The 14,866-nt window shown below is 49.9% G+C and overlaps 1 protein-coding gene across 1 annotated transcript in view; it reads left to right on the top strand.

Annotated features, from left to right (window-relative positions):
* Nucleotides 1–14,866, top strand: part of pnpla7b (patatin-like phospholipase domain containing 7b) — a 153,161-nt gene that overhangs the window by 90,260 nt on the left and 48,035 nt on the right. Inside the window, exons 22-25 of the mRNA XM_078425947.1 lie at nt 2,230–2,293; nt 2,961–3,129; nt 3,758–3,940; nt 8,206–8,324. Of these exons, the coding sequence (XP_078282073.1) occupies nt 2,230–2,293; nt 2,961–3,129; nt 3,758–3,940; nt 8,206–8,324 (535 nt within the window). The remainder of the gene's footprint in view (nt 1–2,229; nt 2,294–2,960; nt 3,130–3,757; nt 3,941–8,205; nt 8,325–14,866) is intronic.

Genomic DNA, 14,866 nt, shown 5'->3' with positions numbered 1-14,866 from the left:
TTGTGCCTAGTGTATAGGATAGTGTTGGTGTGCGGGGATCGCTGGTTGGCGCGGACACGGTGGGCCGAAGGGCCTGTTTCCGTGCTCTATCTCTAAACTGAACAAAACTAAACTAAGCTACTGTCCATTTTGTGATTGTGGCTTTAATCAGGAACCAATCGTTTGGTTGTCCTTAAATTTTATGTCCTCCACTAATAACATTGAAGCTGAAAACAAGGACGGCAAATTAGATTATTGACGTTACTTTCGTGCTGAGATGAGTCCTTCATTGTGTCTAGCCTTGAGTTGCTGGTGCTTGTGTGTGAGTTTACACACGAGGCGGGATTAATCACTGGTGCTTTGAAATGTCAATTGTGTCATTGTGCCACTCCACAGCAGCTGAAGTGTAACGGCATTCTCCACTAAAAAGAGGAGACAAGATCAATCTGCGTTCCTGGAAAATCAGTAGGAAAAAAAACAGCAGATGCTGGTTTAAATCGAAGGTAGACACAAAATGCTGGAGTAACTCAGCGGATCAGGCAGCATCTCTGGAGAGAAGGAATGGGTGACGTTTCGGGTCGAGACCTTCAGTCTGTTGTCAGGGGAGGGGGAGAGGAGAGGAGAGGAGAGGGTGCCGCACCTATGCAGGAGAGGTTTTGGCCCAACGGGTCCACTTGGTCTAGTTATTTTTTTAAATGATTGAGCGTGTTGCTATTATTCAAAGGCAGAACAGTGTGCAGTGTATTTTTTTATTGGTTAAGTGGTACTAATAATTAAAATTTCATTACAGTTCGTGATATTTTTCTTCCTTGCCTTCTCTGTGAATATAAATTGCGGCAGAACTCTGTGACTTTTAATGTTACCTTGTGCATTCACCCCTCATCTCCAGTTAAATGGAGCATCATCTGATGATGTGCCTGTGTGCGGGGGCCCATCTATCTGATGCATGTTCCCAGTTAGCGGGAGGAGAGCTCAGTTTCCCATCGAAACTCAAGGGCAAGGACCAGATTCACATCTTTATTGCTTCATTTATTACCCACTTCTTCCTCACAATATTCCCAGGCTTTTGGCAATATACGCCGGCCGTCTTACTTTCTAATCTACATTCTTACCCTTCAAAAATGAAGCTTGATGTCCTATCGGGGGGGGGGGGGGGGGGGGGGAAGGGGGGAATCACATTCTTGATTCCTTTGCTCAGTTTCTCTCCACCTTGAAAGCTCCGATGAATCTGTACCCATCTGTCGATCAAGCTGTGCCATCTGATTGATCAGCTTATCTCTGGTTAACGTGCCGGCCAGCCAGCATCTGTGCCCACCAACTCACTACACCTCTCCCATTGCAAATAGCAGCGGAAATGTGTAGGAAGGAACTGCAGGTGCTGGTTTAAACCGAAGATAGACACAAAATGCTAGAGTAACTCAGCGGGACAGGCAGCATCTCTGGAGAGAAGGAATGGGTGACGTTTCGGGTCTGAGGAGGGATCTCGTCCCGAAACGTCACCCATTCCTTCTCTCCAGAGATGCTGCCTGTCCCGCTGAGTTACTCCAGCGTTTTGTGTCAGTCTTAGATATAGCGGTGGGCCAGGTCGATCTGGCAGGCAGGCCCGACTCACGGCACTCCATTAATTGCTGAGCATTTCATACCCTTTTAGTTTAGTTTAATTTAGTTTCAAGGAGCTGTGGATACTGAGGTGATAGTCATAGTGTCATACAGCATGGAAACAGGCCCTTCAGCCCAACTTGCCCATACTGACCAACATCCCCCCATCTAAACTGGTCCCATTTGCCTGCACTGGGACCATATCCACACAATCAACTCCAATAAGTTGCTCTTACAGTATTCCCCTTTCAAAGACAAAACATGATTACAATCGAGCTGCCCACAGTGTACAGATACATGATAAAGGGAATAACTAGTGCAAGATAAAGTCCAGTAAATCTGATTAAAGATAGTCTGCGGCTCTCCTGTGAGGCAGATGGCAGCTCAGAACCACTCTCTAGTTCAGTGACCACCTAAGACCCCGTCTTGAATTGTTGATTAGTGCGGGTGTCAGGGGTTACGGGGAGAGGGCAGGAGAATGGGGTTAGGAGGGAGAGAGAGATCAGCCATGATTGAAGGGCAGAGTAGACGATGGGCCGAATGGCCTCATTCTGCTCCTATCCCTAGTGACCTGTCGCATCGCCAAAAAGTCCTCAGAAAGTTGTATTATTTGCTGAACAAAACATAATGTGAAGTTTATTTTTGTTTCAGGTCCTGCTTTGCTCCTGAACAGTGATGTTATCAAACAGCGCCTTGGATCAAACGCTTTCGACAGGTAAAGGCACTTGCTAAGTAGTTGCTTTCCAACCCACCACTCAGTGATGTGTAGGGAAAAACTGCAGATGCTGGTTTAAATCGAAGGTATTCTCAAAAAGCTGGAGTAACTCAGTGGGTCAGGCAGCATCTCTGGAGAGAAGGAATGGGTGACGTTTTGGGTCGAGACCCTTCTTCAGTCTGAGGTCAGGGGAGGGGGCGGGACAAAGATAGGATGTAGTCTTGATTTTCTTGTGGGCGCGGGTGGATATATTGCATTGTCTCTTTCCTTCTTCTGTGTGCAATATCTAGTTTTCCATCCTCTAACATTTTTATTCAATTCCAATTTTGTTTTCTTTTGTGTTGAAGATGTTTTTCCCCTCGAGCAGTTTGTTTGCTCTGGTCAAAGGCTGTGTGAGGAGCTGTGTGGGGTTTCTTGTGGTGCTTGGTGTCCGAGCTTTCTGTGTGAGGAGCTGTGTGGGGTGTCTTGTGGTGCTTTTGTGTCTGAGCTTTCTGTGTGAGGAGCTGTGTGGGGTTTCTTGTGGTGCTTGGTGTCCGAGATTTCTGTGTGAGGAGCTGGGTGGGGTGTCTTGTGGTGCTTGGTTTCCGAGCTTTCTGTGTGAGGAGCTGTGTGGGGTTTCTTGTGATGCTTGGTTCCCGAGCTTTCTGATGTCTTTGTGACTTTGCAGCATCCATGAGTACCGGCTGTCAAGCTGGCTGGCACAGCAGGAGGACATCCATCGCATTGTGCTGTACCAGTCTAACAGCAGCATGACCCCCTGGACCCAGCGCTGCATCAGGCAGGCCGACTGCATCCTCATCGTTGGGCTGGGAGAGCAGGAGCCCACAGTGGGAGAGGTGGGTCTAAGCCTGACGTGCCCTTTCCACATCATCCCCTTATCTGCCTGCCCCTCTTCATTGTTTACATCTGAACATCAATAGTTTTTTGTCTTTGGACAGAAAGAAACCATTTGATAAGATGTGTGGGGAAGAACCGCAGGTGCTGGTTTCAATCGAAGGTCGGCACAAAATGCTGGAGTAAACTCAGTGGGTCAGGCAGCATCTCTGGAGAGAAGGAATGGGTGACATTGTGGGTCGAGTCTCTTCTTCAGACCCGAAACGTCACCCATTCCTTCTCTCCAGAGATGCTGCCTGTCCCGCTGAGTTACTGCAGTATTTTGTGTCTACCTGCAGTATAAACCAGCACCTGCAGTTCCTTCCTGCACATAAACAGAACACATCTGTCCCGACCCAGTGCACAGCAACATCACAATAGGTGTGGGAACAGTGAAGGAATAGACCTCATAGAGGCACAATAAACAGAAATATTAACGTTCACGTTTAATTTGGAGATACAGCGCGGAATCAGGCCCTTCGGCTCGCGTGGTGTGCACCGAGCGCAGTGCCACCGTGCCGCCGATGGTTGAATGCGTGCGTCCAGGCCCGGTGCGTTGCTGATGGCGCGTGCACGTTGCTGTGTTTGCAGCTGGAGCGCATGTTGGAGAACACGGCCGTGCGAGCTCTCAAGCAGCTGATCCTCCTCCACAAGGAGGACGGGCCCAAGCCAGCCCGCACCGTGGAGTGGCTGAACATGAGGAGCTGGTGCTCCGGACACCTCCACCTCTGCTGCCCTCGCAGAGTCTTCTCTCACAAGAGGCTGCCCAAACTGGTGAGTAGCTCCCCTCCCCTCCCCCCCCCCTCTCCACTCTGGTGAACATGGCTGGCATCCGCACATCCGCGAGTGAGGGATGATGGGGCAGCTCGGGCGGTGCAGCATCGCTGAACTGGCAATGATTGTTGAGCCCGGTGGCATGAATGAATGATACTTTATTGTCACATTCTGTGTTTTTGCACACAAGGTATGCAAAGAGTCACCACATAAAGGGCGCCGACAAAGTTACAAATATGTCGTGCCAGGTCCCCCTTTGTTCCCCCCACTCACGGCCGTGACCCCACCCAGCGTCCCCCTTTGTTCCCCCCCTCTCATGGCGGTGACCCCACCCAGCGTCCCCCTTTGTTCCCCCCCTCCCTCACTGCGATGACCCCACCCAGCGTCCCCCTTTGTTCCCCCCCTCTCACGGCCGTGACCCCACCCAGCGTCCCCCTTTGCCCCCCCCCACGGCCTTGACCCCACCCAGCGTCCCCCTTTGTTCCCTCCCTCCCTCACTGCGATGACCCCACCCAGCGTCCCCCTTTGTTCCCCCCCTCTCACGGCCGTGACCCCACCCAGCGTCCCCCTTTGCCCCCCCCCACGGCCTTGACCCCACCCAGCGTCCCCCTTTGTTCCCCCCTCTCACGGCGTGACCCCACCCAGCGTCCCCCTTTGTTTCCCCCCCCCCCCTCACGGCCGTGACCCCACACAGCGTCCCCCTTTGTTCCCCCCTCACGGCCGTGACCCCACCCAGCGTCCCCCTTTGTTACCCCCCTCTCACGGCCATGACCCCAAGCAGTGTCCCCCTTTGCCCCCCCCCCCTCACGGCCTTGACCCCACCCAGCGTCCCCCTTTGTTCCCCCCCTCACGGCCGTGACCCCACCCAGCGTCCCCCTTTGTTCCCCCCCTCCCTCACTGCGATGACCCCACCCAGCGTCCCCCTTTGTTCCCCCCCTCACGGCCGTGACCCCACCCAGCGTCCCCCTTTGTTCCCCCCCTCCCTCACTGCGATGACCCCACCCAGCATCCCCCTTTGTTCCCCCCCTCACGGCCGTGATCCCACCCAGCGTCCCCCTTTGTTCCCCCCTCCCTCACTGCGATGACCCCACCCAGCGTCCCCCTTTGCCCCCCCCTCATGGCCGTGACCCCACCCAGCGTCCCCCTTTGTTACCCCCCTCTCACGGCCATGACCCCACCCAGCGTCCCCCTTTGTTCCCCCCCCCTCTCACGACAGTCCCCCCACGTTTCGTTCACAACTTTTTATTCAAGCACAACAGTTGTCCGGCATCAGAGCAAAGCATTAAAATATCTGCAGTCCTTAGTTAAAAACGAAACATTTATCTACTCTTCTTCCTCAAAGCTGAAGCATGTGGATTCACAGTGCGAGCATGTTTGATGTCGTTTTATCCAGACTCTGCGACCGTGCCATCTAAATCTCTTTAGATTAAGGCAGATGATTTAACGTTTAGATTATGTCCCATGTATTTAAGGGATTGTTTTGAGATGAAATAGATGTGTAATTCCAGCACTTGAGGCTGTGGCACTCAGAAGCAAAGCCCCAATGGTGGGGATTAAGATGATACTTTATTAATTAGAGAGTGTGTGCTGAAATAATTGTGAAACTCCAGTGTGGACCTTACCAAATATAATTTAACAGTTTGTGCGCTGAGCGTTTCTGATCAATCGGTGGTATGGAGGGACACAGCTGCTATATTCTCAAGCCAGTTTTGACAATTAGTTTTAGTTTCAGATTAGTTTATTGTCACATGTACCGAGATACATTGAACAGCTTTTGTTGCGTGCTAACTAGTCAGCAGGAAAGACAAATCATGATTACAATCAGGTCATCCACAGCATACAGAGACAGGATAAAGGGAATAACATATAGTGCAAAATAAAGTCCAGTAAATTCAGATTGAAGATAGTCCGAGGGTCTCTGATGAGGTAGATAATAGCTCAGGACTGCTCTCTAGTTGTTGATGGAATGGTTCAGTTGCCTGATAACAGCTGGGAAGAAACTGTCCCTGAATCTGGAGGTGTGCTTTTTCACACTTCTGTGCCTTTTGTCCGTTGGGAGAGGGGAGAAGAGGGAGCGTCCACAATTGTCTGCAGTTTCTAGCGGTCCTGGATGGAGCCGTTCCCACACCATTGGGATTACTGTAAAACTATGTTGAAATTTTCAAACTGGACACCAAGAAGGCAATATTGGCATGAAATTTCATTTGACATTATGTCTAATTCATGTGAAAATTAAATTAAATTCTTCCCAACAGCAGTGACCCAAGCAGAAATAATTGATTGAGCTCGCCTACTTTAAATAGCTGGAGTCCCAATTACTCCATTGTATAATTGATCGTCAAGGGCAGATCATAGGAATCTGAGGGGTAACTTTTTCACACAAAGGGTGGTGGGTGTATGGAATGAACTGCCCGAGGAGGTAGTTGAGGCTGGGACTAACCCAACGTTTAAGAAACAGACAGGGACATGGATAGGACAGGTTTGAGGGATATGGACCAAGCGCAGGCAGGTGGGACTAGTGTAGCTGGGACATTGTTGGGCGGTGTGGACAAGTTGGGCTGAAGGGCCTGTTTCCACACTGTATCACTCTATGACTCTACTGTATTGGAGTTAATGTCCAGTAACAGAGATACCAATGACCTGACCACAAAGGGCAATGAATGAACGAACAAGTGAATCCCGTCCCGTAACCTTGAAAAACTGATTGCGGACGGCAATTAGGCTGTACCGAGTAAACATCCAAGCGGTTTCAAATTAAAATCAATATCAAGTTACTTTAGCCTTCCTACGTTGAAAAAACATCAACTGTGGCAAGATGAAAAAGATTGATTTAAGCATTACTAATTCTCGGAACAGTGGTCAGTGCTGAACAATTAATGTATAATTGATCGTCAAGGGCAGATCATGCAGGTGAAGGAATTAGTGAGAATGAGAATGAATAATTGACCTTGTATGGGTGGTGAATCTGTGGAACTCATCGCCATAGACGGCTGTGGAGGCCAGGTTAGTGGATGGTTTTAAGGCGGAGATTGACAGATTCTTGATTAATACGGGTGTCAGGGGTTATGGGGAGAAGGCAGGAGAATGGGGTTGAGAGGGAGAGATAGATCAGCCATGATTGAATGGCGGGGTAGACTTATCATATCATATCATATAGATATATACGGAAACAGGCCTTTTCGGCCCTCCAAGTCCGTGCCGCCCAGCGATCCCCGTACATTAACACTATCCTACACCCACTAGGGACAATTTTTACATTTACCCAGCCAATTACCCTACATACCTGTACGACTTGATGGGTGGAATGGCCTAATTCTGCTCCTAGAACTTGTGAACCTATGAGGTAGGGTCTGAAAGCAAGTAGTTAGACATTTACAAAACTCGGCAAGTAGGTATAACAGGTATAACAGAGCTTTATTTGTCGTTCGGTACCGAAGTACCGAACGAAACTACATAGCAGTCATAGAAAAAAAAAGAACACAAGACACATAACCCCAACACAAACGTCCATCACAGTGACTCCAAACACCCCCTCACTGTGATGGAGGCAACAAAACTTCCACTCTCTTCCCCACGCCCACGGACAGACAGCTCGTCCCCGACCGACCCGCACAGTCCCCGCACCGGGCGCTGAAACGTCCCGCGGCCGAACCGGGCGATGAAAGGCCCGCGACCAAGCCTTGCGCAGCTAAGTCCCGTGGTCGAGCCGCACCGGGCGATGTCAAGTCCGCAGTCGAGCCGCACCAGCGATGAAAAGCCCCGCAGTCGAGCTGCACCGGGCGATGTTAAGCCCCGCAGCCGAGCTGCACCGGGCGATGTTAAGCCCCGCAGCCGAGCTGCACCGGGCACTGTTAAGTCCAGCGGCCAAGCCGCACTGGGATGTAAAGTCCAGCGGCCAAGCCGCACCGGGATGTAAAGTCCAGCGGCCAAGCCGCACCGGGATGTAAAGTCCAGCGGCCAAGCCGCACCGGGTGATGTAAAGTCCAGCGGCCAAGCCGCACCGGGATGTAAAGTCCAGCGGCCGAGCCGCAGCGGGCGATGTTAGGCCCCGCAGCCGAGCCGCACCCCGCGCCGTGAGGAAGAGAAAAGTTCCCCCCCACACCCACCCACACCACCACCCCCTCCCACACATACACAACCAAAAAAATATATATAAAAACCATCCCAACACCGACACACAACAAAATAAAGACGGTCAGACTGCTAGTCAGCCGCTGCCGTTAGGCGCCGCCACGTGACAATTTCTTGTGTCTTGTGTCTTCCAGCTGGAGATGTACGAAAGGATCTGTCAGAGGACACCTGACTGTCACTCGGATTTCTCTCGTTTGGCCAGGATTTTGACGGGAAACTCCATCGCGCTGGTGCTGGGCGGTGGGGGGGCAAGGTGAGCCGCAGCAGTGACGGGGTGGGGGGTAAGGTGAGTGGAAGTGACGGGGTGGGGGGTAAGGTGAGTGGAAGTGACGGGGTGGGGGGCAAGGTGAGTCCCAGTGACGGGGTGGGGGGGCAAGGTGAGTCCCAGTGACGGGGTGGGGGGGGGCAACGTGAGTGGAAGTGACGGGGTGGGGGGGCAAGGTGAGTGGATGTGACGGGGTGGGGGGGCAAGGTGAGCCGCAGTGACGGGTTGTGGGGGCAAGGTGAGCCGCAGCAGTGACGGGGTGGGGGGGGCAACGTGAGCCCCAGCAATGATGGGAGAAATATAGAAAATAGGTGCAGGAGGAGGCCATTCGGCCCTTCGAGCCAGCACCGCCATTCATTGTGATCATGGCTGATCGCCCCCAATCAGTAACGCGTGCCTGCCTTCTCCCCATATCCCTTTATTCCGCTAGCCCCTCGAGCTCTATCTAACTCTCTTTTAAATTCATCCAGTGAATTGGCCTCCACTGCCTTCTGTGGCAGAGAATTCCACAAATTCACAACTCTCTGGGTGAAAAAGTTTTTTCTCACCTCAGTTTTAAATGGTCTCCCCTCTATTCTTAGACTGTGGCCCCCTGGTTCTGGACTCCCCCAACATTGGGAACATTTTTCCTGCATCTTGCTTGTCCAGTCCTTTTATAATTGTATATGTCTCTATGAGATCCCCTGTCATCCTTCTAAACTCCTGTGAATACAAGCCTTAGAGGCCAATTAATCTCAAACATGCATGTCTTTGGAATGTGGCAGGAAACCGGAGCATCCGGAGTAAACCACGTGGTCACAGGGAGAATGTGCAAACTGAAAGTAGGCAAGCAGGTACAGCAGGCAGTGAAGAAAGCCAATGGCATGCTGGCCTTCAGTGCCAGAGGATTTGAGTTTAGGAGCAAGGAGGTTCTACTGCAGTTGTACAGGGCCCTGATGAGACCGCACCTGGAGTGTTGTGTGAAATTTTGGTCTCCTGAATTGAGGAAGGACATTCTTGCTGTTGAGGGAGTGCAGCGTAGGTTCACCAGGTTAATTCCTGGGATGGTGGGACTGACGTATGATGAAAGAATGGGTCGACTGGGCTTGTATTCACTGGAATTTAGAAGGAGGAGAGTGGATCTCATAGAAACACATAAAATTCCTAGAGGATTGGACAGACTCGATGCAGGAAAAATGCTCCCAATGTTGGGGGAGTCCAGAACCAGGGGCCACAGTTTAAGAATAAGGGGTAGGCCATTTAAGACTGAGACGATGAAAAACTTTTTCAGTCAGAGAGTTGTGAATCTCTGCCACAGAAGGCAGTGGAGGCCAATTCACTGGATGTATTCGAGAGAGAGTTAGAATTAGCTCTTAGGGCTAACGGAATCCAGGGATGTGGGGAGAAAGCAGGAACGGGGCATGATTGTGGATGATCAGCCATGATCGTATTGAATGACGGTGCTGGCTCAAAGGGCTGATGGGCCTCCTCCTGCACCTATTGTCTATGTTTCTAACTCCACGCAGACAACACCCGCAGTCAGGATGGAACCCAGGTGTCTGGTGTGAGGCAGCAACTCTACGCTGCGCCACCGTGCTGCCCGGGCATGTGAGCTGCTGCCCTGGATGTTCCCATCATTTGCTGGCTTTATTTTGGATTCCTAGCAGCTGGTTTGTACACAGAGCTGCTAGCAGTGAAGGGCACTGTGGCCACTAGACCTACTTGTTCGCTTTCAGCGACATGTAAAATGTTTTCAGCGACATGTAAAATGTTTTCAGCGACATGTAAAATGTTTTCCAATAAAACAGTACAGCACTAGAACAGGCCCTTCGGCCCACCGGGTCCGCACCGACCAGCGATCCCCGCATGTTAACACTATCCTACACACACTAGGACATTTTTTACATTTACCAAGCCAACTTACCTACAAACCTGTACGTCTTTGGAGTGTGGGAGGGAACCGAAGATCTCGGAGAAAACCCACGCAGGTCACGGGGAGAACGTACAAACTCCGTACAGACAGCACCCGAGGTCGGGAGCGAACCCGTGTCTCTGGTGCCGTGAGGCAGCAACTCTACCGCTGCATCACAGTGCCGCCCTTAATTTATTGTCACGTGTACCGAAGTACAGTGAAATGCTTTTGTTGCATGCTTTCCAGTCAGCGGAAAGACAATACATGATTAACATCTTGACAACTCTTACGCAAAATTGTGTTTTGCACTAACTTTTTTTTGCCTTTCTTTCTTTTTACTGTCTTGCAGAATTTTGTTTTGCTTCATGTGTGATTTGTTTTTGTGTCCAGCCATGTTGTGTGCCTGTGATGCTGCTCTAGGTTTTTCACTAGTCATAAGGTCATAAGTGATAAGAGTAGAATTAGTCCATTCGGCCCATCAAGCCTACTCCGGCATTCAATCATGGCTGATCTATCTCTCCCCCCTAACTCCATTCTTCTGCCTTCTCCCCGTAACCTCTAATCTCTGTACTAATCAAGAATCTATCTCTGCCTTAAAAATATCCATTGACTTGGCTTCCACAGCCTTGTGTGGCAAAGAATTCCACAGATTCACCACCCTCTGACTAAAGAGGGTGACTTTGGCTTGTCTTGCTAACTTGATAGAGTTTGTTTTGGAAGTGACGAAGGTGTTTTATGAGGGATGGGTGGTGGATGTTGCCTGGATGGATGGTAGTAAGGCTAAGGCAAAGGTAAGTGTAGGCCCGGAGGCCTGGGCTCTGCCTGACGGAGGTCGCCTAGCAACCTGCCTTCCGGCCCGGGCGGGCAACGTTGGCTGAGTGGGAGCACGTGGCCGCTGGCTGGGTGAGGTCACGTGGGGCACGGGGTGGTGACGTCACCTTTTGTCCCTTATTTGGGAAGAAAGTTTGCAACCCTAGCTGAACTTCTGTTGTTTCTGATATATATAAATGACATGGATGTAAATGTAGATAGGTTTGCAGGTGACACCAAAACTGGCGGTACTGATTATATTGTTGTTGAGTGGAATTTTGCAGCAAATTGGCTGCTGCATTTCCCACATTGTAATCGAGACTAAAATTTTTAAACCAATCTTGCTGTTTACAAAGTGCTCTGGGATGCCCCGAGGTTGTCAAAAGCACGACTGAAATCCTTTCTTCCTTCCGCCACTCTGGCGGCTCGCCGTGGTTTGTGTTGAATTTAAAGCAATTTCATCAGATTTCCATCTGAATACTGTCTGGTTCTGTCAATGTGAGCTGCGGGAAAAGCATCGGCAGCTGCAGCAGTTCATTGTGCCATCACAAGTTGAGAATGTCACCAAGGACCTTTCTTTTCCCTCGGCCTTGAGTTGGATCTGGTGACGAGCCTCGGGCTGACGGTCCCGAATTGAGCTCATGTTTCAAATACCAAAGAGGCATTTTGTACACCTTGACAGGCTTCACGCCATGCGTCGTAAATCCAGCATGGATTGGTCAGGCGTGAATCCTTCACCACCTTTTCAAACTAAAGTTGTGAAGTGACATCTAATTATCTAAAAAAGACACGTTATTTAAAGGGCATTTCTTGAATTAATCACCTACAAAATACCTCTCCTGGGGTGCGTGAACTGATAAATGTGATAAGGTATAGTTAAGATTAGTTGGTGCTCTGAGCTGTTACAATGGAAATTCATTCTTTACTGGGGCATATTGAGGCTTTTTAAAATAAATATGAGTCCTGTCCTTGAGTTTTAATTTGAATTGTTCAATGGCACTCCCTTGAATCGCACGTTCAGTGTGCCTTGAGGGGGCAAGGCTGGTTCTTAGTGCGTATTACAGAGAAAAGCAAGTGCATTCCATTTAAATAAGGTGTTCAGACATCAGTCTGAAGAAAGGTCTTGACCCGAAACGTCACGCGTTCCTTTTCTTCAGAGATGTTCCCTGACCTGCTGAGTTACTCCAGGTAGAGCTGCTGCCTTACAGCGCCAGAGACCCAAGTGTGATCCTGTGGGTGCTGTCTGTACGGAGTTTGTACGTTCTCCCCGTGACCTGCGTGGGTTTTCTCCGGGATCTTCAGTTTCCTCCCACACTCCAAAGACCTGCAGGTTTGTAGGTTAATCGGCTTCGGTAAAGATTATAAATTGTCCCTAATGTGTAGGATAATGCTAGTATACTGGGATCGCTGGTCAGTGCAGACTCTAGGCCGAAGGGCCAGTTTCCATGCTGTATCTCTAAACGAAACTCTAAACGAAAGGAATTCTGACATGTAACTTTGTGCCCATCTCCTGCCCTAGTTTGTCGCACCAAAATACAGCACCTCACATTTATCTCAGTTAGATTCCATCTGCTCAGTAATAAAGACTTCCTATGATATCACTTCTTTCATGACTCAATGACTTCCTAAAGAGCTAAATGTGATCCTGGCATCTCAGGCATTTAATGAAGGAAGTAGCTTGTGCCAAATTCCCACAAACAAGAATGTGGTGATGATCATTGGTCGAGGAATAAGTGATGTCCCTGGCCAGAGTGACAGAGTGGAACCAGTGTGAACGGGTGATCAAGGGTTAGCATGGACTCAGTGGGCCGAAGGGCCTGTTTACATGTGTAAGAAAGAACTGCAGATGCTGGTTTAAATCGAAGTAGACACAAAATGCTGGAGTAACTCAGCGGGACAGGCAGCATCTCTGGAGAGAAGCAATGGGTGACGTTTTGGGTCGAGACCATTCTTCAGACTGATGTCAGGGGAGTGGGCGGGAGAGAGATAGAATGTAGTCGGAGACAGTCAGACTGGCAGGAGAACTGGGAAGGGGGAGGGGTGGAGAGAGAGGGGAAGCAAGGGCTACCTGTAGTTAGAGAAGTCAATGTTCATACCGCTGGGGTGTGAGCTGCCCAAGAGAAATATGAGATGCTGTTCCTCCAATTTGCGTTGGGCCTCATTCTGACAATGGAGGAGGCCCAGGACAGAAAGGTCAGATTGGGAATGGGAGGGGGAGTTGAAGTGCTGAGCCACCGGGAGATCAAGTAGGTTAAGGCAGACTGAGCAGAGGTGTTCAGTGAAACGATCGCCGAGCCTGTGCTTGGTCTCGCCGATGTAGAGAAGTTGACATGCTGTATTTCTAAACTAAACCAGTGGAATGTTCTTGTAATGTGCAAATATCAACTGGCATTCCGTAAACTCCTGGTCCATTCTGTTTGACAAACCCACATGTTTTGGAAACTGGGGCACCTGGAGAAGCCCCACGCTGGTCACAGGAAGAACGTACAAACTCCACACAGTCAGCACTGGAGGTCAGGATCTGGCCATTTCAGATGCAGGGATTTACTTGAAATTGTTACATTTAATACAGAGTCCAGAAGGAAATAGTTTGGAGATACAGTGTGGGAACAGGTCCTTCGGCCCACCGAGTCCGCGCTGACCAGCGATCCCCGCACACTAGCACTATCCTACACACACCAGGGACAATTTACAACTTTACTGGAGACAATTGGCCTACAAACCTGTACGTCTTTGGAATGTGGGAGGAAACGCACACGGTCACGGAGAGAAGGTACAAACTGCGCACAGTCGGCAGTGGAGGTTAGGATGGAACACGGGTCCCTGGCGCTGTAAGCCCACAGCCCTACCAGCTGGGGCATCGTGCAGTCCCAGTGTTTCTAGAGTTAACCGTTTTATTTTAGATTTCCAACATCCATTAAATTTTCAAACTAGTAAATCTTTGGTGTGAATGTCAAGGTGAAAGTTACCAGTCCTCTGCACAGGCTGTCGATACCAGGAGATGGCGACGGCTATTGCCTTGTGCGTAATCTCCAGCTAATTAGTCCCGAAGGAGCACTGATGGTGCAGATTATCAGCAGTGCATCGAGCAGGCTGGGCAGTCACGACTGCCTTTCACACATGCCTGATTCATGTTCAGAGATAAACTACATCCAGAATAACAGATGGTGTCAGTGATAGATGGCAGGGGTTTCATTATAAGGATAATCAACCACAATATATCACACAGCACCATCAGAAGCATATATGATGGTGTTAACTGCCTGAAACAGATATATTGTATGGGGGGTATTTAAGATTACAACTTGGTGCATCTGAGTTGAGCTGTCCCACAGTGGGCCATTGACAGATGGCACGAGCTACAAACAGGTTACAATAAAGTTTCACAGCTAGCATTTATTTCAGGAAGGCTAGAATACAAAAACGGGTGTAATGCTGAGGCTCTATAAGGCGCTGGTCAGGCCGCATTTGGAATATCGTGAGCTGTTTTGGGCCCCATATCTGAAGAAGGATGTGCTGGCTCTGGAGAGGGTCCAGAGGAGGTTTACAAGAATGATCCCAGGAATGAGTCGGTTAACACATGATGAGCGTTTGTCGGCACTGGGCCTGTACTCACTGGAGTTTAGAGGGATGAGGGAGGATATCATTGAAACGTACAGAATAGTGAAAGGCCTGGATAGAGTGGATGTGGAGAGGATGTTTCCACTGGTGGGAGAATCTATGACCAGAAGTCACAGCCTCAGAATTAACAGACGTTCCTTTAGGAAGGAGATGAGGAGGAATTTCTTTAGCCAGAGGGTGGTGAATCTGTGGAATTTGCCACAGAAGG

Source organism: Rhinoraja longicauda, chromosome 31 (assembly GCF_053455715.1).
Source record: "Rhinoraja longicauda isolate Sanriku21f chromosome 31, sRhiLon1.1, whole genome shotgun sequence".
In the NCBI taxonomy this organism is placed as follows: Eukaryota; Metazoa; Chordata; class Chondrichthyes; order Rajiformes; family Arhynchobatidae; genus Rhinoraja; species Rhinoraja longicauda.
This window is presented reverse-complemented; position numbering and strand designations above follow the sequence as displayed.